The sequence below is a fragment of the Abramis brama genome, assembly GCF_963993115.1.
Source record: "Abramis brama genome assembly, chromosome: 13".
In the NCBI taxonomy this organism is placed as follows: domain Eukaryota; kingdom Metazoa; phylum Chordata; class Actinopteri; order Cypriniformes; family Leuciscidae; genus Abramis; species Abramis brama.
In genome coordinates, this window is record NC_139975.1 from 18,817,928 (window position 1) to 18,844,778 (window position 26,851).

A 26,851-nucleotide genomic window follows, 5' to 3' on the forward strand; every position below is an offset into this window, starting at 1 on the left:
ATACATTCATACATTTCTACCTAAAATACTGAAAATGTTCATGAGTAAAAGTAGAAGTTCATAATAAAAAAAGATTGATAACTTAAGTAAAATCTTCCTTGTCCATGTTATTTGTTCTTGTCCATGTTATTTTTGTGGTATTGTCCTTTATTTGTCTTCAGATGTTAAAGTTAATCTCTCCTACTCTCCAACAATTGCAGAGGATGCGTAAAATAAATAAAGATTGTAATGCCATATGCTATTTCAAATCAGAAGTCTCTCATGGACATAGGATGCGGTTGTAGAAGCATAAATAGTGTGTTCTTTGTCAACAATGCCTCTTATTCATGTAGCTGTTTGTCTTTGTGCAATTTTCCCACACGTCATACTTTTCTGTATTCTGAACAATGAAACTTCTTAGTCTTGGAAGAAAAAATAGTTTTGCTGTCAATAGTGATATTCAGAACAGCCTGCCTGTTTGTGTGTGTGTGTGTGTGCTTGTAAGGCTGAGAATGGGTGTAATACAGCATGCAGAGATCCTTTACAGCAGTGAGAAAGTCACTGCCTATGAGGGAAAACCGACCAATGGGGAGGGTGGAGATCAGCAGTGGGCGGGGTCTAAACTCCACAGTGGAGTAAGTCAATGGGGAGGGAGTTGGCGGAGTGTCAATAGTCTGAGTCTAACAGCGATGCAGATCTGACGCACTCTATCTCACAGGAGTTTGCAGCCGGATGGAGTGTGTGTGGTGTGTGTTTTAAGAGAGCAGACCGCCAGCACTGTGGACAGGAAACCCTTTTAATGCGATTCACTTTTGGGACAGGACCTCATCCTCTCTGCCCCTCCCTTATGTGTGTGTGTGGTTTTTGTAAGCTGAGATGTGATATTGCAGTGCTCACCAGCTGCAGCAGGCTGTTTGCCATACAGTAGATATTTCCAGATAGCGTTTCCTCCAGCGGGGGACTGTCCGTGCTGCTGGAGTTTGCGGATGCACTTGCTCCTGCTCAAGGTGACTTGAGGAGTTCATAGGCACGGAACTGAAGTGGAGCCTCAGCTGGGATCTGATCTGTGGAGGTAGTGAGATGAATCCTTGGTGGAGTAGGACGTGAGGGCCTGACAGGCCCAGAGTCAAGTCACTCCTCTCCGGGAACAGCCAGGGAATGGGCTCGGCCTCTCCTCAGCAGCCCCAAAAAGACATGGAGGGCTATTACAACCTTTTGCAGGCAGGCTCGGAGCTGGAGAGCACGCTGCAACGTGAGTATATGTTTACATGTATCTTTAAAACTACCACTTTTACATAAGGAGAGCAGGTTCTCAGGATGTTCACTGGTGTGTTATGCGGTATGCTATTTACAGTTTTGGCCATAGCTGATAATCTGATAATCTGCATGAAATATGTGTAAGATTCAATCTTTCTGTAATGACATGCATTGGGAATTCCAGAACCATATTTTGGAATTCTGCATGGATGAACAGTTTTCTATTGAAAAGCATTATGTTTCCATGAAATCTCAATATTAAGAGTGTTTTGATGGGCTTATACAGTAAGCTTTCAGTTTATAATCATACAATGTGAATTTGGGCCAGCAGTGAGATTTGAAAATGGAAGTTGTACTGTCCATTTTAAAAACAAGGCACATTGAGACACAGAAAGTAGAGCAACGGTATTATTAACCCCCTGCCCTGCTCTCTGTCTCTCAATTCGGCTTTAAACCCAGAGGATGTTCCTCAGACAATGACTCAGCATCTTCATTTTTAGCCAGTGTCTTTCCACGGGCGTCACTTAAATGCATTTAAAGGTCCAAGTCTGAATCACTCAATTCTGTTGTGTGTTATGTAATATTTACTATAATGCATTATGTAATGCTTCGGATTCCTCAAAGAGATTGTAGCAGGATTAGCATTGGCAGTGTGGCTCGGGTCATTGGCATCTGTCTCCATGTTGGTGTTGTTTTTATGTGAGTGTGAGTGTCACGTCTGTGTTAAAGTAACGCTGTGGAAAGGTGTTTATTATGTTGTAATGATGCGGTGTAATACGAGACTGTAGTCCCTCTCAGGCCGAGACAGGTTCACAACTACAACAGAGTCATTGTGAACACATGTCTGGCTGGTGCATGCCAGAATGCGTTCAAAGAAAGTCAGATGTTAGTATTCCTCAGTATATTTGACACAATAAGTTTACAATTATGATGAAGTGTATTTAAATCTGAACTTGCTTTCTGAGTTGCCTTTCAATACTCTGTGTTGTTAATCCTCAGATCTGAACTCTCACCCCTTCATTCCCACAACCACATTACATTAGATCTGGTTTTAAATGTTAATGGGTTAGTTCAGCCAAAAATGATCTTTCACGTTCATCTTTGGAACACAAATGAAGATCTTTTTGATGAAATCTGAGAGCTCTCTGTCTCTCCATTGACAGTCTACGCAACTGAAACTTTGACTCTACAAAAAGTTCATAAAGAGATTGTAAAACTAGTCCATATGAATCGAGCGGTTTAGTCCAAATTTTCTGAAGAGACTCGATCGCTTTATATGATGAACAGGTTTAATTTAGTTTTTGGGTGAACTATCCCATTAAGATAAGATTTAAATTTAATTTAAAATTTATTACAAAAGCTTTGATTTACATTGTATGTTGTAAATGGAAATTAACATGTGCTAATCATTCATGACGCTTCCACATTTATGCCAAACATAATGGCCCCAAAATATATTTGGACATTAAACCACACTTAATTGATAAATATCATAGATCAAATATTAAGCCAAGTGGCACACATGATTCATTGTCAATGTGATTTTTATTGAATATACAGTATGATTTTTAGTGAAGTCAGGTGTAGTTCATCACATTAAAGGGGTTGTTCATTCAAAAATGAAAGTTCTGTCATCATGTACACAAGTTGTTCCAAACCCGTATAAATGTATTTGTTCTGCTGAACACAAAGTAAGATATTTTGAAGAATGTAACCAGTTAATGGGGCACCATTGACTTCCATTGTATTTTTTTGCCATGTATCAGCTGTTTTGTAACAAACATTCTTCAAAATATCTTCTTTTGTGTTCAGCAGAACAAATAAATTCACAGAGGTTTGGAACAACTTGAGGGTGAGTAAATGATGACAGAACTTTCATTTTTGAAAACTATCCCTTTAACCACTAACATTTGACAACCAATACATTTCTTTTTTGTGTAATGTTTTACTTGGTATATTTCCACTTGGCTTGATAGGTAGCCAAGTGTACACATACAGGTGTAAGTGTAACTAAAGTGTCAAAATACTTTTGAGCCTGTGAATCGAAAAAAACATGTTTATCTAAGCTTGTTGTCACTGTCTGTGGTTTAGTGTTTTTCTAAATTTACAGTAAAAAAGCTCATGCAATAATCCTCTTAACATTCAAGCCTATTTAAAAATGTCTACAATGATGTTTGTGAAACAATCAGAAAATGGTTATTATTTAGCCTACTCAGAGGTTGAATTTATTTTATTTTTTTTTATTTTTTTTGGAACAGCACAGTTTGAATTAACAGCCTTTCTCAAAATGAAATATTTTTTATATTTTCTCAAATATAAACACAACAATCACAACACCGCAATTATGCAACACTGAAACCAAAAAATACTTTTTTTTTACTGTCTTTTAACCCTTTTTTGTCTTAATCTGAGCATATTTGAGACAAACAACCTCAAATGTCTCTTACAGGACAGATCAAAGTCTATGTGTAGTTACTGAATCTTAGATTTGTAAAGCAGTACAGGTTTGTTTAGTGAGAAGCCTTCTGAGCTACTGTAAAGGCCTGTTCACAAAAAGAACGATCACTATAAAGATAATGATAACTATATTATCGTACACACCAGCTTACGATGTCGTGACGTTCTGTTTACTCTAAGCGTGCGCTGCAGTTTTGTAACCTGTCGCTTTAAATGCGTGAGCTCTTTGAAGTAGGATGGATTCTGATTGGCTGTCGACGTTTTTATCGTTCAGCTGGAAAAAAAATCATTCAGAATGTGATTCCCACGATATTGTTTCTCTGTGCTGTTATTTTTGTAGTTGTGGTGTGGACTCCTATTCTTTTATTTTTAGAACGATTTTTAGAACTATAACTTTATAGTTATGGTGTTAATGGGGCCTTTAGACATGCCACATCACATGGACGGAACCAGAATGTTTATTTTGCACAGACTGGATGAAATCTCTTGAACACACCCTCAAAGGAGTGTAAGCTGTGGTTTTCTATCTGTTGTTTTATAAGGGCGATGCTGCCTAAAGTTAACAGTGCCAGGCCAGTGCTGGGGTTTCTTATAAAGCCTGAAGTCACATGAAGAACAAACAGAAAACGATGAGCAAATAGGCTACTCCAGTTATTAGTGCCTAAACAGACTCAATGAAAAATAGGAAATGTCTAAATATATTAATTTGATTAATGATTTTAATGATTAATCATTTCACAGACCTTAAACTCTTTTTTTTTTATCATTGCAGTTTAGTCTAGTTTAAATACATCTCACTAAAATTATTTATTTATCTTGTATAAAAGGGTGCCCAAAAGTCTCATTAATTTAGATTTTGAGGTGTATATATACTGTATGCATTATTTAATGTTTTAAACTATCGAAACTGTCTTGAATATTAAATATTCTGTCGGGACTTCATTCACATTCATCTCTGCCCCAGCAACATTGTACCTGTTGGAACCTCATTAAACTTTAACACCAGCATTCATTTTTTATTATAATAGGTTAATAGTTATATAGCTAGCAGGGTTTTTTTTATTTATTTTTTTTACACATTTCAACATGTTTGTTAGCATTCTGCTAGACATGACCCTATTTTTAAGAACAATACCATGTTTAACCACCCCACACCCTTAAACCAATGCACTCCTTGATGAATTGCTTTGTTCCTCTCTTGCAAGTCACTTTGGAAAAATGCGTCTTAAAGGAGCCGTATGTAAGATTGTGGCCAAAACTGGTACTGCAATCACTTTCAAATTACTGTAGAGCGGTGTATCCCCTCCCCCTCCCCCCTGACTCGAGGTTGCCAGATAGGCTGCAGGATCCAGCAGGAACGTAGGCTGACACAAGGAGCTTTCAACTAGAGCAGAGCTGGCAACCCGGATGCCGAAACACTACTGACTTCGTGATTGGTAGATAGGTGGATGGTGGCGCTTCAGGCCAAAACACAACATGACATCATCAACATCAGTTGAGGGCTGCAACTTATCCTGACAATATCCTGGCTGGACTACTGTTGTCAGTGATATAAGTATTTGAAATAAACATGATTTCTTAATGTCTAGTGACATATCAGGGCCATTTTATGATTAATTGAAATACATTTCTTACATACAGCTCCTTTAATACATAAATGTAATTGTGTGTGTGTTTTTATTTTAATTTATCATGGTTATAGTATAGAATGTGGGGACCCTTATAGTAGGAAGCTTGATTTCTATGTAACTTGATAAAGACCTGGAATAATCAATCTCCTCCACAGCGTATTGCGTTTCCCCTTGCGGAATTCATTTGTTTTTGTTTGCCGCAGACTCAAGAAGTGAGTTGATGGTGAAGTCACTGGAGACCAGTGTTGCTGTATGTGTAATTTGAACACATCCTCTATTGTCAACCTCCACTTTCAGTGTATTGTAGCATGAGACGAGGCTCAGAGGAAACCGAACCACCGTCTATGGCTTCAGTCCATCCTGATGGTTCTGCAGGCATGAATGCTTAAGACTCATTCCCACTTACTACTAATGTTGTCAATATTACTGAGGAGTCCATTAACAGATAATAACTCTTGCATTTTATATAGAAGTGAATTAGAGCTGTACTTTGTGCATATGAACACTGGGTGGTGCTGTTCCTCAAATTTCACATAACTGTGACAAAGCCACACAAACTCACAGAAACATGACCTAAAGCTTGCTGCTGTATTATTTATGTTTGTGATTTATATGTCTCCTCAGAGGTCACAGTGCCTGTGAGTCTGCAGGAAGTGGCCGGCTACATTGAGAAACAAGTGGCCTATTTATCAGGTGGGGTTTCTGTTTTCTATTTTTTGGAGATGTCTTTGGCTTGTCTCATCATATCAGATAAACTTCATTAGGATGAGATGTGTGAGATAAGATACATTTCAGCTGCCACAGAATTTGTCCTTGACTTAGTAATAATTTCATGTGTTTATTTGGATTCCAGGGGGATGTGGCGAGGACTCTAGTGTCATCATCACTCTCCCAGAATGCTCTGCTTTCAGTGACATTCCTGAAGAAGCCCTGGCCAAAGTTCTTTCATACCTCACACTGATCCCGAGGTCTGTGTCTAATATTTACAAGCCTCTCCATCTCACTGCATTGCAGTACAGCAAAAATCCCTTATGTATTCTCTTCACATAAAGCCTTGCAAAAGCCCTTACACAAATTGAGCTGTTCAAATAAATGTATTCACTATGGCAATGCAGAACTGTTAGATTTCTAAATATGCAGAGATCTGTGTAGTCACATTGTAGACAAAATGCAGTCAGTACCTTAGGGTAAGAACATTTATTTATATATATATATATATATATATATATATATATTGCAATGCAAAAAATTCCAGTGTACATTTACATACATTATACATATTTACAATGCCATGCCAGTGTTCTTAACCAAGAAGTTACTGTGATATCTGTTGTATTTCACATGTTTTCAGAGCACGGCAACCTGGTGTAAAATTTATCATAATTTTAGACCGAAGATTAGATACTTGGACCTCAATCAAAACAGCACTGGCAAGGATAGCGGTGAGATATTACAATGTTTTATTTATAACATATATTTTTTTTTTTATTGAAGCAAAAGGCTATGAAGTGTCATTTAGAATGATAATTTTATTATTATTATTATTATTTTGTATTATAAATTATTATTTTAATTTGTTTATAATAATACACCATATATATATATATATATATATATATATATGCAGATTCCTTGTTACATCTGAAATTGGTTGTTTGAAAATGTGTTTTAATTCCTAATGATTTCTAAAGGTATGTTCAATGAATATTATAATGTATTATAGCCTAACTGTGGTTAAATTATTCATGAGATCATACAATGCATTATAAGGTGCATTAAAAGACATAATTAGTGCATTAAACATGCTTTTATAATGCATTATACATAAAGGTTTTAAGGTTTTAGGTTTCAAGTATATTTCTGAAGATATATATATATATATATATATATATATATCTTTTACACATTTTTTGACTATTGATGTGTTTTTAGGATGCACTTTTTCTAAAAGTTCAAAATCGGTGGTATTCTTGAATATAATGATCCTAACACATCATCATTTACTTTTAATTAAGAAAGTGAAAATAGTTGCAGTGTAGATTTTCAAGTCATTTGCACTAATTGCATATTTATTGTGGTTTTGAAAAGCTTAGAGCTAGGCAATACATAAATAAATGATAAATGAGCACCGTTGACCCTTATTTGTCCTCTGGGGATTGAATGCACCACGCGCCTGTATTTCTGGCTCTGCTAAACTGCTCTTGTCGCTGTCCGCGGTGCTGAAGTGCATCAGCGCAGTTACAGTACAGTGCAGTACAGTACAGTACAGTACAGTATGTGCTTACTGCCCATTTCTCTGAGCTTTAGCCTGAATACATAACTAAATGCGGCAGCTCTGACTGAAGTTTGATTTTAATAACAGCTTGCAGAACAGTGTGTGAAATCCGAGCTCACTGCGAGCCAAAGGGAATGCATGAGTTAGCACAAACCATGCGCAGGTTTTTACATGATGACGCTCTTGAGGCGAGGGAGAGGTGAGGAGACCGCAGGAGAGACGGTGCTGCCACCCTCCCAACGCTGCGGCGATGAATCCTGCAGACCGTCCACTGCGCCGGGCACCGGGCTGCCACAGCAGGATGGGCGAGGTCTTAAAACATCCTCATAAAACATCGATAATTATGAGTGAGCGGAACTACAGGCGTGGACCTCCGAGGATCCGCCGCTCCACGGTAATGTGTCTGGAGTAGTTGCAGTAAAGAGTTGGACTGAAGTTTAGATGAGCTCAATGCGGCAGCGCGAGCTCATAGCGGCACACTGCGGCGCGACGGACGCCTTTAGCTTAGTCATTCGTCCTGGGTATATGCTAGCGAAGGCGTTATTTATTCACGTAACCTATAAAGATATGTATTATTTAAACGAAATCCGAGTGAATATTGTCGCAGATGATGCTATGTTTAGAAATACGTAAGGACGAATCAATGTCAAGTGGTGTCCTTTCAGTGTGCTAAGATAAACTATCGCGACTTCCTGTTTCTGTTTGTCAAAGTAATAAATAAGGCTGGTTAGACCGATATGTTTCACATACTTGTCATGTCATTCAGCTCGTGTCTTCTCTATAAGCTGTGTTGTTACTGTAGATGTCACTGAGAGCAGCTAAACAGACTGGTGATCTTATCATGTTAACTAGTTTTAGTGTTGTCTGATCAATTTGATTGACAGCTTGTTGATGTCTGTCCAGACTTATTGTCAGTTGTCTTTGTGACTGATGTGTGCTGTCTATGTCGCTACGGGACATGGAGTAACATCACATTCAATTCAATGAGTAATATTTGAACTTTAGTATTTGTACTTTTTATTGAGGTTTATTTCATGTACTGTATGTTTCCCATATACAGTGCGGTCCAAAAGTCGGAGACCACATTGAAAATCTGGCATTTAAACCTGGAAATGGATAACAACAGAAAATATGAAGATTTAAAAACAGAGGCATTATGATTTAAAGTGATTTCAGAAATATGATTTCTAAATGACTAATCAGATACTTAAATTTGTGACATTTGATCATGTGAACTCATTTTCACAGATGTTCTTAGAGCATACAGCAGTTAGTCTCACTTTTAAAAGTACAACTTGCACAATCGAGCAAGCCAAATAATACATTTTTGTAAGGAAATAGGAAAGGATTGATATAAGTGCTTTAAAATAAGTACATGTTTCGCATGTCTACTTTGAACTCCAAATGGTGAAAATTACATTGTAACCTTATTTATTTATTTATTTTTAATGCAATGGGAGAATTGCTGAGGCTAATTTCATAGCTAGCATTTGTACTAACTTTATTTGGCCATGGAAATGATTGTGCTGGAAAGAATATAAATTAATAGTGAATACATAATTTAAATGGTTTATGCATATTTCATTCTTTGTTTATCATAGTTTTAAACATGTAAAACATGTTTTTAATGGATTTTTGTTTTAACATTGTGTCTGGGATGAAGGTAAAACCATTTTTTTAAAACAAAAAGCCATTAAAGGCAATTGAAAAATAGTAAAACAATGAATGGAGGGAAAAAGTTTCCATGGAAGTCAGCATTCCTTAAACATGTTAACATCCTTTTCTGTTTTTCCTTATATCCCTCATGTTTTAAGGGTTAAGCATGCCTTTATCTGTCCCTTAAGGTGGTCTGTCCTTGTGTGTCTGCCAGGCTGATTTCATCTCTCTCTGTCTTAGGCCTCATTCCCTGGAAACCTTCACCTGGTGTTGGTGCTGAGACCGACCAGCTTCTTCCAGCGTACCGTCACAGATCTCGGCTTCCGCTTTAGTCAAGAGGACTTCATGCTCAAAATGCCAGTATGACTCATTACAACCTCAATTCTTTGTCATTTTACAATCTTTGCAAACTGCAGTGACCCCACGTGTGTCTGTTATTAAGGTGGTGATGCTCAGCTCTGTCACAGATCTGCTGCGGTACATTGATGAGAACCAGCTGACCTCAGAGTTTGGAGGAACTCTTGACTACTGCCACAGTGACTGGATCGTCTTGAGAACAGTAAAGAACGATGCAATGCATATGTTAACTTAATACACAAAAATATCTTGTTAAACAAGGCAGTCTCTTTGCTCATTACAGGCCATTGAGAGTTTTGCGGTTTTGGTTAAAGACATTGCTCAGATGCTGCAGGCGTTTGGTACAGAGCTGGCTGAGACGCAGTTATCAGAGGAGTGCAGTGCTATTGAGTTCCTCCTGATGTCACACACCGAGAAATACAGGAGACTTAAGGTACAGCTCAGTGAAGCGCTCGTGTGTAGGGAATGCTCTCAACAACATCAAAAGCCATTTAGCCTTGCATGTACAGTATATGACTACTGTTCAAAAGTTTGGGTGTACAATATAAAATTGTATTTTAATATGTTTTAAAATGTAATTTATTCCTGTGATGCAAAGCTGATTTTTCAGCATCATTACTCCAGTCTTCAGTGTCACATGTCACAATTCTTATTATAATTCTTATGTTGAAAACTCTTGTGCTGTTTAATATTGTTGTGAAAAGCTTGATATATTAGTTTTCTTTGAATAGAAAGTTCAAATGAACAGCATTTATTGAAATAGAAGTCTTCTGTGACATTATATACGCCTTTACTGTCAGTTTTGATTAATTTAATGCATCCTTGCTGAATAAAAGTATTAATTTCTTTCAAAAAATAGTTTTACTGACCCCAAACCTTTGAACAGTAGGGTATAAAGTATAGTGTATATTCATTAAATAACATTTTTTTTGTAATTGTCTAGTTTATTTTAAATGGTTCTGCGGTGAAAATAATAATATTATAAATATACAATTATCTTGCACCAGTCTCTAAATTAATATGAGGTTAATGCAAAGGGCATGCAAAATCATTTTAAAAGAATTTACAAAATGATAAAACGATTAGTAATAGTTTAGCATGTCAGAAATGGACAAAAATAATAATAATGAAGAAATAATGTACTGGGTATGTTAAAGGTGACCTAATACCTTTGACAGGACAATCTATTAAAAAGTCTCTCACAGCCTCTTTTTTGCAACAGATTAAACATGGTGTCTACCCTAACTTCGGTCCTTTGTTTATACCACTTGCTTTTGTCAAGGAAAACATCAAAAATATTTGATGTACCAAACCTAGGGGAATAAACTATGATTAGCATACACAGAACTTAGTGCATTAAAAGAGAGCACAAAAGGTCTATTCCACCCCAGTCTGCAGTCACTTTTAGCTCCTGTCTAGTCTTTTCTTGTGTTTGTCCAGCCCCTCTGGGCTCTCACTGTTGTTTTATTCCACGATTTTGTGATGTCAATGATAGCAGTGTTGTTGTTAATATTCATGGGTGAAGGATGCCATCAGATCTGTGATGAGGGAAGGGCGGCAGCTACTCTCTAACCTGGAGACTTCGAGGAAGGAGGCGGACGCTGACACGCGCTGGGACATGACGCAGGACTGGGATACCATGCAGAGGTATAGAGTTTGATCCACAAATAGTCTGCGTCACAAATACACACACATGTTCCTTTCCAAAATGATGTGAACTTTTTGAAGTTTCCTAACTTTGCTGTATGTGTTCCTGCAGGCTGCTGGCTCAGCTCACAGATATGGAGATGGCTTTTGATGGCTTCTTTGATAAACACCACCTCAAACTGCAGCAGTATTTACAACTGCTGAGATATGAGCACAGTTTTCAGGAGGTGAACTAACTTTCTGTCCCTAACATCAAAAACGGCTGCATTATACTACACATTATACTGATATACAACCTTGGCTAACAAACAATTGCTTTATACAAAGTCAGTGTTGGCATTTGATCATGAAATGATTCTGATCATATCCACATCTTCTGGGTAATTTTGATCTGCCAAGGCAAGAGTTTGCATTTTATTCAAAGTGACTTTTTTGATAACTTTTTTGATGAACCTTATATTTTTTTAGTTTTAACATTGTATACCAGGACAATTGCTTAATACTTAATGCCTTGCAATAGAGTGCTGCAGTGATGGTATGTTTTTTTAGGCCAACCCTGAAGTTAATATAACACTGGTGAAAATATCTTGAGTTTGTATTCACCACAAACATTATTTCAGGCTTTTAACCAAAATCCCATTACAAAAACCCATTGACTTCGGGACGATGGAACCAGAACTCGTTTTCAGGTTTTGTCTTATAAAATACATAATCCCCACAGCACTCTATAAACATCTTGCTAATTTTTAATAAAATGGAGCAAAACCATAGTAAACAGTACCAGAGTGTTTATACAGTATGACATGGCCAGGCAATGAGTAAATCTAAAATAATATATTGTATGAGGAAAGAATTCACAAAATCACTTTGTTCCACTGAATTTAACATGGTGCTGTATTCAACCAATGATGCGTCATGCAAAAATAAATATAAATAAATAAAATTCTAAAATGTTTTTATTATAATATTATATTAATTATTCAATTACAAATTCTGGAATCTTGCCCTGCTTTTCAATTCTTTTTTACACCCCTGCAACAAACACAAGCAATTTATCTTACAAGAGTAAAAGAGTAAAAGTAAAGAAAAGAGAGATTGATCATTTTTTTCCTTCTGTGATAATAGTAAATTTTCTCTTTCTGTCAGATGGAGTGCTCTTTAGAGAAATTAAGAGCACAGGAAAGGAAGATAAGTGTCACAGGAGAATCCCTGTCCCAAACAGAGCAGACCGTCAGAGAGTTGGACAGTCTGGAAAAACGTGCGCAGGTATCTGCATCATGCCACCCTGTTCATGTTGTACATGCAGTTACAAATATGCTGGTGTTTCTGACAGCAGTGTGTGTTTTAGGAGGAGATGAGTCGGGCTCAGGTTCTTATCCTGCACGGGCATCAGCTGGCTGCTGGGCACCACTATGCCATGGCTCTGATTATCCAGCGCTGTAATGAACTCAGACATCAGTGTGACACCCTGACCTCTGCCCTCAGTACTAAAAGCAACTCACTGACACAAGCACTGACACTACTGCGTCGCCTCCAAGAGGTGGGATACCACATTCCCTCTTTATTTTTTACATGATCTCATTTACTGTTATGAAAAGAAAATTGTGTCGTTAAGATTTTTTAAATCATTTTGAAAGAAGTCTTCAATTGTGTCTGCATTTATTTGATCAAAAATAAAGTAAGTAATCAGTAATATTGTGAAATATTATTACAATTTAAAATAACAGCTTTCTGTTTGAATATATTTTTAAATGTTAGTTATTTCTGTGATGGCAAAGCTGAATTTTCAGCAATCAGTACTCCAGTCTTCAGTGTCACATGATCCTTATTATATCAATGTTATAAACAGATGTGCTCCTTAATTTTTTTGTGCAAACTCTGTTGAAAAAGAAATCTTTTGTGACATAAATGTCTTTGCTGTCACTTTTAATCAATTGAATGTGTCCTTGCCAAATAAAGGCCAATTCACAACAAGGATGATTTCTGTAACGATAAAGATATCATTTTAAATATTGTTCTGAATCAAAACTTTTTTGCAGCAATGCCATAGAAGAACAATTTTGGGTTCCCCAAAGAAACTTTCAGTGAACAGTTCTTAAAATAGACATTTTTTTCTTAGTGTGAACAACATTTTAATAATCTAAAGAGCTTTTATCCATAATAAAGAACCTTTTGTCCAATGTAAAAGTTCCATTTATTTTAAAAGTTCTTCATGGAACCATAAATGCCAATAAAGAACCTATATTTTTAAGGGTGTATGTATTTGACAATATTCCAGTGTCTTGATCTTTATGGTTTTGTAATATCTTTTGTCCTGCAGGCTCAGCGGTGGTGTGATGATGGCGCTTATCTCTTGGCCAATCAGCAGGTGGATAAATTCCAGTCTAAAGAGGGTGCACAGTCAGCTCTTCGAGATATCGAGAAGTTCCTTGAGGGGGCACCACCTCTCCTCGGTGCAGGCACGGATGTGCTCTTTCTGGAGAATGAATCTGTGCTCACTACTTACATACAGGTGAATACTGACAGACTACAAAAAGACAAAAATGTAAATTCCTACAGACAGTAATAACAGAAATGTACATTTTAGCTTTTGATTGAAGGTGAAAGTTTTGATTGTTCAGTATCTGTCGTATTTATGACTGATTTGGCTAAATAACAATTGATCAATATGGTTCTCTAAATGGCTAATTCCTAAAATTAGATTTTTGTAACTTCTCAGTCTTGAATATTTAGCCGCTTTTCCTCCTTCGGGCTGAGCGGTTCTAAGAACGTCAAGGAACAGTTCCAGATATATTATTAGAAACCATAATAATGCTGTTCCAGGTATAGATTACAAACTGTTCTCAGCCAGGAATTCTCAGCCTGGTTGGCTGATAGAGTGTGTGTGTAGTGACATCGCCACTCAGGATTGGTTACTTGTCTGTTGCCTGGCTGCCAGTTTCTCAGTAGCTTGCCAAGCGATTTCTTCTTGAGCAGAGTATCTGATCATCCTTCACAACGCGGTCGCTATTTACATCTTATACCATCTGTAAACTCTTGCATTACCAAGGCAATGACTGATGTATTTGTATTGGCCCGATGGTGGAAAAGCGGCTTTTGGCTACATTCTAGGCAGTATATAAATGTAAATGCCTAATTATGTGTGTCTGTGCTGTTTCAGGCTCATATAGAGAAGACGTTTCAAAAGCATAGCTCTGTGCAGGCTCTAATTCAGTCCAGACAGAACTGCCTGAGGAAACTGGCACACAAACACGTCCGGCCAATTCAACTGGTGGCCCCTCGACCAGAGAACCTACCACGCGCAAAATCCCCCCTCTTCTCCCCCAAACATGGTATGTGCCGGCACAAGACCTTGAAAAAGACTATTTTTATAATAAATACTTTGATTTAGGTCCACTTATCCTCAATATGTTTTAGCCATGAGTTCTCACAATCTAGTTCATCCTTCTCAAGACTCTGCATTACATGTTTCATATCTGAGAGATGAAGCTAGACAGCAGCCAAACAACCTACTACACAGCTGCTACTTCTTACTAATAAATCCCTGCGGAAAATGCAGACTTCCTGGGAAGTTGTGAAATAGGGTGTATTTGCAATTCACATTAAAGCTCTTTTGATAATTTTTAACTCCAGGGACACACAACAAAGGCTTTTTTATGACCTACAGTCAAATGAATGCCTTTGTGTAAATTAGGAAGGATAACTTTTGTTTACCTCAGAATGCAAAATTTACATTTTATTCATTCTGATTGGTCAATAGTGGTCAAATCTCAGCTGTCAGATCTTTTTGTGTAATGACCATTAAACTGTATACGTCATTAGTGACCATGGCAACTTCTAAATATGTTCGCTAACCAGTCCTGAGAAAAAGTAAGTTGGATTGCAGAATAATAATATATTTTAGATTAAAATTATGGATGAGTTAATTGTGACGGAGACGATAAAGGAGAGAGATTTCTGGCACTCAGTATTCTTTAGCGAGCTGAGGCACTTTAAGATGGAGAGATCAAGGGAAGAAGCGATAGAGATGTGCAGAGCTCACCTGACACACAGTGATCTTCAGCACAGCTGGATAACAGCCCATCAAAAGTGATCTGACAGGAACGCAAAGTAAAGAAGGATCTGTAGCTGAAACAAGGGCTTTAGGGTGGATTTTATTCACTTACAGAGGTCATAAACTGGTGCTGTCTTCTGAATGACTTCCAAAGTCAGATCCGTGCTGTCTGAATGTCTTTGTTGATATCAAATGATTGTTCACAGTGCTGTGGATGTTAATGTTTAGTGCTTTAGTCACTGGTCTATTTTAGTAATGCAACCTTTAAAAAATGACTGATGCTTTTCTTTGAAACGTACATGTTAGTGTTGATTCTGTGTTGTATCCACCTGCTCTTCTTGTTTAAAACAGACTTTAATTCCAGTTTAAAGTTCACCTTTGACCTTCCACTGCCAGGCAAAAGAACATCAAGGAAAAGCCCAAACTGCAGGAAGGTGACTGCAGATGTTTCTTCAACTGTAGAAAATAAACTCTCTCACTAGTTTAATGTTTGTTTGTCCAATCACAGTAGAATTCTTTAATTTTGGTCTGAAACTCATTTCCATCACATCTTAAATAATTTTTTGTATTATTGTGATTTATTGTAAGGCTCTGTAGTGGAAATTATGGTGACATTTTATACTTTTGCTTTGCTAAGGATAATTTCATTGCTTGTATCCTGAATGCATTTAAAAATCACAATTAAATCACACATTTCACAATTGACAATCGTTAAAATGTTGAAAGTTAAAAATCTGAAAATGTGATTCAATCGTGATTTTTATTTGTATTTAGAAAACTTAAAAAGTAAATATATTTGTCAATTGTGAAATGTGCACTGAAATATACAAGAAGTGATTTAGATTTGACCGTTTGAATGTGATCTTCATATAACAAAATGTGTTGTTTTTTGTTTTGTTTTTTTATGTATTTCGGTTGTCATATAGAAAAAAAGATGATAAAGATCAGAAAAGATACAGACGACATGTGCAGTATGTGTGGTTTGATTAAATCAACATCAGGAAATCATTTAGTGTTTTCTGTGCGAGTCAGATTGAGGTGATTCATGATTATCAGATGGCCAGCCCTCTCCCCTACAGTATAGATGGAGAAGACAGCACTGACCTGCTCAAACGGTGAGTCTGCTGTCTGACACGGTCTGTTTAAATGACACTCTTACGTGTCTGACGACCCTGTGAATGTGTGTGACTCCAGACATGTGATGAAGGAGCTGATAGAGACCGAGAGGATCTATGTGGAGGAGCTGCTGGCGGTGCTCCTGGTAAGATGACCTTCATTTTTCTTATTGTGGCACTGAAAATAGAGTTTAAATTTACTGTATTGATGCTGTGGATTTGTTTATGATCTCTCTCACTACATTTTGCAGGGCTACAGGGCTGAAATGGACAATCCGTCTCTTGCTTCGGTCCTGCCAACAAGTCTTCGCAACAAGAGAGATGTGCTGTTTGGAAACTTGCCTGATATCTACAACTTCCACAGCAGGCAAGGCCACACACAGTCACACACACAGAGAACTTCATAACGCTGCTAACGGCAGGAGCAGAATGTTAACAATAACTTCAGACGGAAATATGTTTCTGTTTGCTGTGAGATAAAGCAAGTCAGACACAACTGCACACTCTCAGTTTTGACTTCAAGACACCTTCATAAAACATCTTATTTTAAATAAAACTTATCGGTTTATGCAGCTGTGTTTGTCAGCGGCTTTGAAACCTGTCTTGCCTGCTGGGTCTTCATCCCCGGGTGAGGCAAATTGCCAAATTGGTTGACTGCAGGAAGTCGTTACGCCAATTAAAGCACTTTAATTACAGCTAAATGGCTGTTGGTCAAATAAGGATTTGATTAAGCCAATGAGAGCTCAGCTGGAAGGGAGCGCATCAGCAGAGCGGGGGCTCTGATAGACAGCTGTGACCCCTCACTGAGTGTCAGTCAGTCTTATCTATTACTGAGACGGAAATAGGCATAGTGCGACTGGGGAACCGAAATAGTTGCTAAATTATTTATATGTACTAGATATTGCATAGTGCATATTTGTAGTGAATATTACATTGAATACATACTAATTGTAATTGCATACTAGATTTTTAGAGCACATATACTATGTGTATATGTGTATACCCATTTAAACTATGCATTTGTGGTGTAAATTTGTTTTAATACATACTAATTGTAGTGCATACTTAATGTAATGCACACTAGTTGTAGAACATATATGATTTGTACATACATATCAACACACAATACACATAAATACAATACACATACACTACCTTTCAAAAGTCAGTAAGATTATAAGGCTATACACAGCAAACATTTATATCTTTATATTTCTTGCCTTGTTTTCCAGTAAAAAAAAAAAAAAGCTAAACATTCTTACAACAAAATAAATTTACTTGAGAAGCAAAATCGTTTTAAGATAAAGACTTTTAGAGTTTTTAGTGAATATATTTTGAATTAAGTGTCTTTTATTGTTTTTTTTGGTCAGATTTATGTTTAAAACAAGAAAACTTTTTGTGGTTAGAAACATATACCAATGAGATACTAAAGGATGTGGTTAAATATATAATAATATTTTAAAATGTATATACTACCATTCAAAAGTTTTTTTTTTTTTTTTTAAGAAACCTTTAAAGAAGTATTAAAAATACTTTTATTCAGAGAGGATGCATTTAATTGATCAAAAGTGACAGTAAAGACATTTATAATGTTGCAAATTATTTATTATTTTAAATAAATGCTTTTCAACTTTCTATTCATCAAAGAATCCTGACATCATTGAAAATAATAAGAAAAGTTACTTTATCACCAAATCGGCATATTATCAGAATGATTTCTGAAGGATCACGTGACACGTATGAATATATGTATGTATGTATATGTGTATACATATATACACATATACATATATATATACATATACAACAAAAGACATATACATACATATATACATATATATATATAAATAAATAAATATATATAAATAAATATATGTATGTATATGTCTTTTGTTTTCCAGTGTCTTCCTACAGGATTTGGAAAGTTGTCTAGAGAGTCCAGAGGCAGTAGGGGCATGTTTTCTGGAACGGGTGAGGAAGTTTAAAACACCGTATGAGAATAATTTGAGGTTAGTGTTCATGTCTTTACTCGTTTTTTCACAAAACAGATCTAACATTAAATATCTGTCTATTTTCAGAAAGACCATTTCCATTTATATGAATGTTACTGTCAAAACAAGCCCCGATCTGAGTCCTTATGGAGGCAGTTCTCTGACTGTCCGTTCTTCCAGGTAATAAAAACCATCTCCATCTATAAACGCACTTGCAGCTCACTGGCATGCATCTAGAAAAAATCTGAGATGTGTGCTTTGTGTTTCAGGAGTGCCAAAAGAAGCTGGAACATAAACTTGCTCTTGACTCATACTTGCTGAAACCAGTCCAGCGCCTTACGAAATATCAACTCCTATTAAAGGTGTGAACTTTAGCTGAATACAAATAGGACGCTTTCACACTACAGTACATATTTTGGTGCCAAGTCCGTTTGACCAGAAAATTGTACACCTCAGTGTGCTTGAAAAGGTTGTCTGGGATAAGATTACTGTGAACTGCAATTGGTATCATACAGTATCATCATGCAATCTTGTAATTTTAGCCCACCAAGAAATACACTCACCAGCCACCTGTTCAACTGCTCAAGTTGTTTAGGCCCGAATTTAGCGTAAACAGTGTGAAAAGCATGGATCCATGCTGCCTTGTACAGTATCAATGGTTCAGGCTGCTGCTGTTGGTGTAATGGTGTGGAGGGTATATTCTTGGCACACTTTGGGCCCCATAGTACCAGTTGAGCGTTGTTTAAACGCCACAGCCTACCTGAGTATTGTTGCTGACCATGTCCATCTCTTTATGGGCACAGTGAACACATCTTCTGATGGCTACTTCCAGCAGGATAACACACCATGTCACAAAGCTCAAACCATCTTTAACTAGTTTCTTGAATATGACAATGAGTTCACTATACTTAAATGGCCTCCACAGTCAACAGATCTCAATGTCTTGGATGTTGGATGTGCAGCCGACAAATGTGCAACAAATGCGTGATGCTATCATATCAATATGGGTCAAAATCTCTGAGGAATGTTTACAGGATCTCTAGTTTCTATGATGAAAGAATAAGGGTTAATATTGTAAGCTAAAACTATTAAAAACATTTCTCTTCATTTAAATAGTTGAAATAATATTAAATATAAATATTATAAATATTTATTCTAATATTAGAATATTAGAAATGTTGCCTTAGCAATAAACTAAAATAACTTTAAGTTGAAGCACTAAATTTAAAAGCCATAACCTTAAATAGAAAATAAAACTGAACTAAAAATAAATTAAACCTAAATAGCAACATTTTAAAGAAATAATAAAATGACCAAAGCAAATAACGAAATTACATAACGAATGAATGAACTAAAATGAACAAAAACTAAAAATACAAAAATAAAAGCTAAATCAATCAATACTAAAATAACACTAGCAAGCATCTTTTTGTCAATAATGAAATCAGGAATTGTTTGTGTGTGATAACAGGAGCTTCTGAAGTACAGCTCAGGCTGTGAGAGAGTTTCTGAACTGCAGGGGGCGCTAGCAGCCATGCTGGACCTGCTGAAGTCAGTCAATGACTCAATGCACCAGATTGCCATCACTGGATATGAGGTGACATTTTTACCAACTTAAAGTGAGTGTCTGTGTGTGTCAATGCCTAGTTAACATGTTGTTCGTTGCAGGGCGAACTCAGCGATCTGGGCCGTGTGCTAATGCAAGGCTCCTTCAGTGTGTGGATTAGTCATAAGAAGGGTCCGACCCGTGTGAAGGAACTGGCCCGCTTCAAGCCCATGCAGCGACACCTGTTCCTGCACGAGCACGCACTGCTCTTCTGCAAGCGGCGGGAGGAGCACGGAGAGAACGCTGACAAAACTCCCTCCTACAGCTTCAAGCACTGTCTTAAGGTATGGCACACTTCCTGCTGTGAGCACGTATACAAACCCATGAAGCCCTGGAGGCATCACATGTACATGCATCGCTGTATATCAGCCGGTTTGTTCCTGACAACATTCTTTCCTTGTTTTTAAAATGAAGTTATACTATATGTCACAGGATATGAAATGTTTATACAGGAGGTATCTATGTATCTGACTGAGTATAAAATGGTGTGTTTATGATGCAGATGAGTGCAGTAGGCATTACGGAGAACGTCAAAGGAGATGTGAAAAAGTTTGAGATCTGGTACAGTGGCAGAGAGGAAGTCTATGTGATACAGGTAAGAATGTTTAAAGTGACAGTTCATTCTAAAATAAATGCAATTGCAGTCCTAGCGATTCTTCTCAACTCATTTTCATAGAGGTTATCATTTCAATTAGATCCGTCAAACCAAAATTTGCACTGTAACTCTTGTCCAAATGCAAAATAATGAAACCTAGAGAACTACTTACACATTTATCAAGCTTCAAATATAAACATGATTCACGGTCAATAGAGCATTTCTGACCGCCCCCTTTTTCTTACATAATATTCAGAAATGAATGCTCAAACATACAGTATTATGTATTTGACTTTCTCATATGTTACTCATACAAATACAAAATAAATCAAAAAGTAAATGCAAAAATAAGATCATTTTAAAATGAATGAGATAGCTACAAACAAACGTATTATTTAATGGACTGTGATAATGATTAATATTATATACATAGATATGCAAAAACTTCCCATAGGCACCCACAGTGGAGGTGAAGATCGCCTGGCTGAACGAGATCAGAAAGATTCTGACCAACCAGCAGAAACAACTCAAAGGTTTCAACACATTTCCCATGATAAAATGTCAGTGTTATTCCTCCACAAGTCCTCTGAGTAATCTGTCATTTTCTCTCGTTGGTCCAGAGGAGTTGTGTCACTCTGCTGCAGTCTCAGAGCAGATGCAAATGTCTCCTCCCCTCTCCGTGAGGTAAGAGTCCACTAATGTGCAAAAACACTATCCCTGAGCCCCCCCCCTCTCTAATCCCTCATATTCAACACTCACCAATCACTCTCTCTCCTTGACCCTTTGGCTTAGACCAGCTTTTTTGCTGCTTTTAGCTGTTAGATCTCTTACATGACATTTCCTTCCCAGAATCCTGCCAATAGCTTTTATTGTACCATCCCTGCTTTTATAGTCCCTGCTTTAGCAATACATGTGTAAGCAGGGTCCAAAATTAACTTTTTGTTTTTAATTAAATGCAACTTTTGTGAATTGAGAAAGTTTACCTGCAATAAATATACAGGTCATAAAATGTTAGTTTTACATTTCATATTTATATTACATATTACTCAAATTATATTTTATTTTATATTTATTATATATGCTGTATATATGTTTGTATATATACACATTCAAACGATTGGGGTCAGTAAGTTTTTTTTGTTTAATTTATACTTTCAGCAAGGACACAATGTGACTAAACGTGAGGGTAAAGACATTTATAATGTTACATAAGTTTTCTATTTTAAATAAACGCTGTTCCATTGAGTTTTCTATTAATTAAGGAATCCTTAGTTTAATTTTTTTCAACATTGATAATAAAAAGAAATGTTTCTTGTGTAGCAAATCAGCATATTAGAATGATTTTAAGATTTTAAAACAGAAAACAGTAGATGGATGGATGGATGGATGGATGGATGGATGGATGGATGGATGGATGGATTGATTGATTGATTGATTGATTGATTGATAGATGTTTTGTTAAGTAGATTTGAATCGCTCGTCACTAACATCAGTGAAGGTCAGATTATCATTATTAAAATTTGAATTAAGTCATATAATGTTAGAGTTTCTAATAAAGTAACTGGCTGCTAAATAGGTGTTTTATCTACTCGCCATTGTCACAGTGCTGTTTTTAATTTAGTTAATTTTGGACCCTGTGTGTAAGCCTGACATATTTCTTGTATTTGCATATATGGAACCCATACACATTCAGGTTGTCTTATCTTAACAAATCCTAAGTCAAAGTGTATGAAAAAAAGTATTTGTGATGATGATGATGGGGATGAAGCCGCTGTGTGTGGTTGCCTGTCCTCCCACAGGGCCGTGCGGCCTTCCCGTGGCGTTCTTAAGGGCTGCCTGCCCCGCCTGGACCTTGTGTCCCTGTCGGGGGGCGTGTGTGTGTGCCTTCGCGCTCGGAGCCCACGCCTCACTCGCCCCTCCCAGCGACAGTGACGCTCAGTGGTAAAGCAGGCGGGATCTGTGCTCCGTCACATACAGGGCTTTAACCACCATCGCTGTCCCTTCCATACACACCTAACCCCTCCGATCTCACCAGCAGTGCCCTGCTCATCAATATAACAGGCAGATGCTTTGCCAGCTCATCTCTGCATCTGTTTTGCATGACATGCAAACAAAAGAGAACACCAGAAGAGTTTAGTTTGGCTCCATTGTTTTGGCTGTTGAACAATGCTTTGAAGACAGGCCTTTTTTTGCGATCAAGACAGATATGCTAACAAGCTCAGCCTGTTGAGTCGTATCTCAATAAATCAAGAGCGTATCTCTTTATTTTCTCTCCATTTCCTTATCAGCACATCTGTTATGAAAGAGTCATGAAGTTACTGCCATCTGTCCATATCTGCCAGCTTCTTATATGGTTTGTGCTGAGCTGATGGCTGGTTTGGCTCCTGTTTCATGTACTGTATAAGATATGATGTATGTGTGGATAATTGTTTATTCACTTCATGCTCTGCTCTTGTCCCACAGCAAACAGCAAAGAGCGTCAGTCAGCTCAGAGGGGACTGAGTCAGGCCACAGCAGTCCAGACCCGTTCAGCTGCTCTAGCCAGCACCAGCGCAACAGACGCAGTGAGTAATACACACTTACACACATACACAGGGTTAGTTCACCCAAAAATTACAATTATCTCATAATTTATTCACCCTCAAGCCATCCTAGGTGTATATGACTTTCTTCTTTCAGTCAAACACAATCTTGCTCTTCCAAGCTTTATAATGGAAATGAATGGTACCTTAGAGTTTGAAGCCCAAAAAAGTGCAATCATAAAAGTAACCCTCCTGGGGGTTAATAAAGGCCTTATGAAGTGAAGTGATTAGTTTTTGAAAGAAAAATATCCATAATTAGAACTGTAATCACTAGCTTCCGGGTAACGGCCGTCCGCACGTTCACGAGAGAGTCGAGTTCTGGCGTGTGACATAAGTAGCTAAGCTAAGGTGAGAGTAGACGCCTCTCGCGGTTCAAAAAAATAGGGCTGGGCAACAAACTCAAGCTCTTCGTCATTTCTCCTTAAAAATTCTCGTTTTAGACTTCTCATTTGTGACCGGCGTTTTGTTTTGCTCTATCCTTTGTGCTTCTGCGTTCGTCAATACGTCATGCGTCGGGTCAGAGGTCACTCTTCTGCAGGAACTAGACTCGTGTACGGCCGTTACCGGAAGCCAGTGATTATAGTTTAAAAAGTTATAAATATGGATATTTTTCTTACAAAAATGCATCGCTTCACTTCAGAAGGCCTTTATTAATCCCCAGGAGCCATATGGCTTATTTTTATGACAGATGGATGCATTTGTTTGGGCTTCAAAATCTAAGGTACCATTCACTCCCATTATAAAGCTTGGAAGAGTCAGGATGTGTTTTAATATAACTCCGACTGTGTTTGTCTGAAAGAAGAAATTCATATATAACTAGGATGGCTTGTGGGTGAATTATGGGATAATTTTCATTTTTTGGGTGAACTAACCCTTTAAGTATGCTGTTTAAGTATACAATGCAGACGTGAATGCATTATGCCAACACAGTGCAAGTGTAGTCTTATTGTACAAACTTAATTGCAAGTACTTACCAAAAAAGTAAGGTACGTTCATATAAACGCTTCTAAAAACATATACTTATTACACTTTCAAAGCAGCATAGTTAAAGTGTAATTTTTACTGTTTAACCTGATCCTAGACATCACACTCAGTGTAAAACCTTTATCCCCATCACCACAAACTTCAAGCCAAAGCTCAAAGCCACACACAAGCAGTAAACATGAAGGAGCATGTGATTTCTCCACCCACATACTTCTCTAAGCTCTAAGCTGGCGCAGGCTGTCAGCATCAGTTGAGTTAATCAGACACTGTATATTGAATTTTGAACGTGTTTCATGAATCAGAATGCAAGAGTTTACACTGAAGCATGCGTGCGTTGTGTTTGTGTAGGCTGGCCGGGCGCACCTTATTCTGTAGATATCTGTGAAGGTCTGGAGGACTGGAGTGGAGCAAACAGCCTTTCTAACCCGTCTGACACTGAGGAGGAGGACGCCGCTCATCTGGTGAGACATCCCACACTCACTTATTTCAGATGTGCTAACTCGTGTAGGGTGACGCACGTTTTTTTATAGCCTTCACTTTTGTTTTAGGTTCCAGGCAGATATAGGGCCTTTGTCGACTGGAGGAAAACCGGGCTGGATAACTTGATCATTAAGTGTGGTGATATCATACAACTACAGCATGAGGAAAATGATGGCCAGTGGTGAGTGATGTGTGGGGAATATAAAGGGATATTCTGGGTCAAATGCCACTTAAAGGAATAGTTCATCGGAAAATGAAACATTCCAAACCTGTACGACTTTCTTTGCAGAAAACAAAAGAAGATACTTTGAGAAATGCCTCAATGTTTGTCCATACAATGAAAATCATTAGTCACTGTTTGGTTCCCAACATTCATTAAATGCATCATATTTTATGTTCCACAGTAGGAAGGTCATACAGGTTTAAACAACATGAGGGTTAGTAAGAATTGACAGAAATTTCAGGGTGAACTATCCATTTAAACTCAACAGAATCATGAATTTGATTCTTTCAATGTGTAAAAAAAAAAAAAAAAAGTGTTGTGAAGCATTGTGAGAAATGTAGTCCTATTATCAAAAAGAACAATTTTAACAAGGGTTGGGCAAAGGGTTTATTGCAAAATTCTGAATTAAAGAATTAGATTCCTTTCAAAGGCATGTTGCTTCACTAGTTTAAAAAAAAACTGCAGTTATATAAATGTTAATTTATTTTAATTCTACTTCCTAACATTCAAAAAAATCTAAATGTGATTCTACACCCTGTTTGTTCACTCATTTTAAATAGTTCAGATCCAGGAATTGAATTCAAAAGGCATTCTCAATTCTGAATGGTGCAAAACCCTGAACTTTACAGATCAAAATAATAATACATGTATTACTGAATAATTCATGCAAGTGCTTGACGCATTTCTGCTTTTATACACTCCGTAAGCTTTGACTATAGGTCAAAATGATTTCCGTAGCAACTATAGTTCTTAACCATATTATTTCATTAACTGGCTTACGGTAGTTAAAAAAAAAACAATTTCACAACACTAAAGTGGCTTTAAATGTTAGTTTGGTGTGAATCAGTTTAGTTGTGAACTGTCACAGGCTGGTGAAGAATCTGAGTCGCAGACAAGAAGGCCGTATCCCTACTGCCAACCTGCAGGGCATTCTGGGAGACCGCATCAAGAATCACTCCAACCGGCTTGGAGGTGAGAGTCTATTTGGACATTTGCTGCCCGTTTAGTGTAGTTCCCTGAAGAGACGAAAGCTTCCTTGTTGCATATGATCCATGCTGCCCTATCTTCTCTGCAGATCCAGGGAATCGTAAAGCGCGGAAGCTCAGTTCACCGTGAAGAAATCATCTAGTGCTATATTGGACCTTCACATTCACACTTGGTAGCTCATATTGGACGTGACGACACGGATTCAGACTTGACCAGCAGGATTGTATTCCAACGTTCTTGTTCTGATCGTCACTGCGATCAGACACTACTAAAATGCAAAATACATATTGGTTTTTTTTTACACCTTACAAGAGATCATCATTTCAGAATACCCAGAGAGCGCTCTTAAAGATCAGTCCTACGCCTAAGCACTTCAGTCCTCCTGACTACGTGAAGCCTAGAACATTCTGACTCTGGGATTGTCCCAGTAGACTTGACAGTTTTTTTAATGAATCAAGGCCCATCAAAACCTCTTATCTGGCTTTGTGGCTGTCTTCACCCTTGAAAACATTGACCAATGAAAACATTGTGTTCGTAACGGACCTGGATTTTTAAACTGTGCGTATGTGCTGTTATTTATTGTGTACTGTTACTGTTGTTGTATTTATCCTGTTTGAACAAACAGAGCTCTACCTGAGAGCTTTAATGCCAAATCATGCAGTGCCATAATGCCCGTCTCCCCACTTTAATTTAATGTAGTGCACTAGTTACCTCAAAAAAAATAAAATAAATAAATAAATTCAAAGCACTTTATTCAGGTCACACAAATTTGTGGCCTTTTGTGTCTTTCTACAGCTTTAAACCAGTTGAATTTTGCATGCCATCAGTTCTTACCTCTATTATTTAGTAAGATTCTCTTGTCAGGAACAGAATCTACTCAGCTTGAAGACCTGGGGGCCGTCATGTAATGTTGACTTTATAGTCACAAATATGAGTCGTGAGGGGGCGAGCAGAGCTCATGTGTGTTTCTTGTCA

At 37.4% G+C, this 26,851-nt stretch overlaps 1 protein-coding gene across 1 annotated transcript; it reads left to right on the plus strand.

The window, feature by feature from the left end:
* Positions 1 to 868: 868 nt before the first annotated feature.
* On the plus strand, positions 869 to 26,603 carry mcf2a (MCF.2 cell line derived transforming sequence a). Its single transcript, XM_084132791.1, has 30 exons — positions 869 to 1,231; positions 5,949 to 6,017; positions 6,178 to 6,292; positions 6,676 to 6,766; positions 9,496 to 9,615; positions 9,698 to 9,814; positions 9,896 to 10,045; positions 11,138 to 11,259; positions 11,372 to 11,486; positions 12,406 to 12,525; positions 12,608 to 12,799; positions 13,580 to 13,771; positions 14,420 to 14,591; positions 15,665 to 15,747; positions 16,346 to 16,428; positions 16,508 to 16,574; positions 16,680 to 16,795; positions 18,330 to 18,399; positions 18,507 to 18,599; positions 18,689 to 18,781; positions 19,891 to 20,016; positions 20,088 to 20,309; positions 20,528 to 20,620; positions 21,075 to 21,153; positions 21,241 to 21,304; positions 23,084 to 23,184; positions 24,535 to 24,647; positions 24,735 to 24,847; positions 25,758 to 25,861; positions 25,965 to 26,603. Exons 1-30 carry the CDS (start codon positions 1,138 to 1,140, stop codon positions 26,003 to 26,005), a joined length of 3,330 nt encoding a protein of 1,109 aa, XP_083988917.1. The 5' UTR covers positions 869 to 1,137; the 3' UTR covers positions 26,006 to 26,603.
* Positions 26,604 to 26,851: the final 248 nt, after the last annotated feature.

Excerpts from the sequence above, each read along its gene's own strand:
- mcf2a (XM_084132791.1), top strand. The coding sequence starts at position 1,138 with ATGGGCTCGGCCTCTCCTCAGCAGCCCCAAAAAGACATGGAGGGCTAT. Across the intron at positions 6,018-6,177 it reads ACAAGTGGCCTATTTATCAG|GGGGATGTGGCGAGGACTCT; the intron begins GTGGGGTTTCTG and ends TTTGGATTCCAG. Across the intron at positions 21,154-21,240 it reads CCAGCAGAAACAACTCAAAG|AGGAGTTGTGTCACTCTGCT; the intron begins GTTTCAACACAT and ends TCGTTGGTCCAG.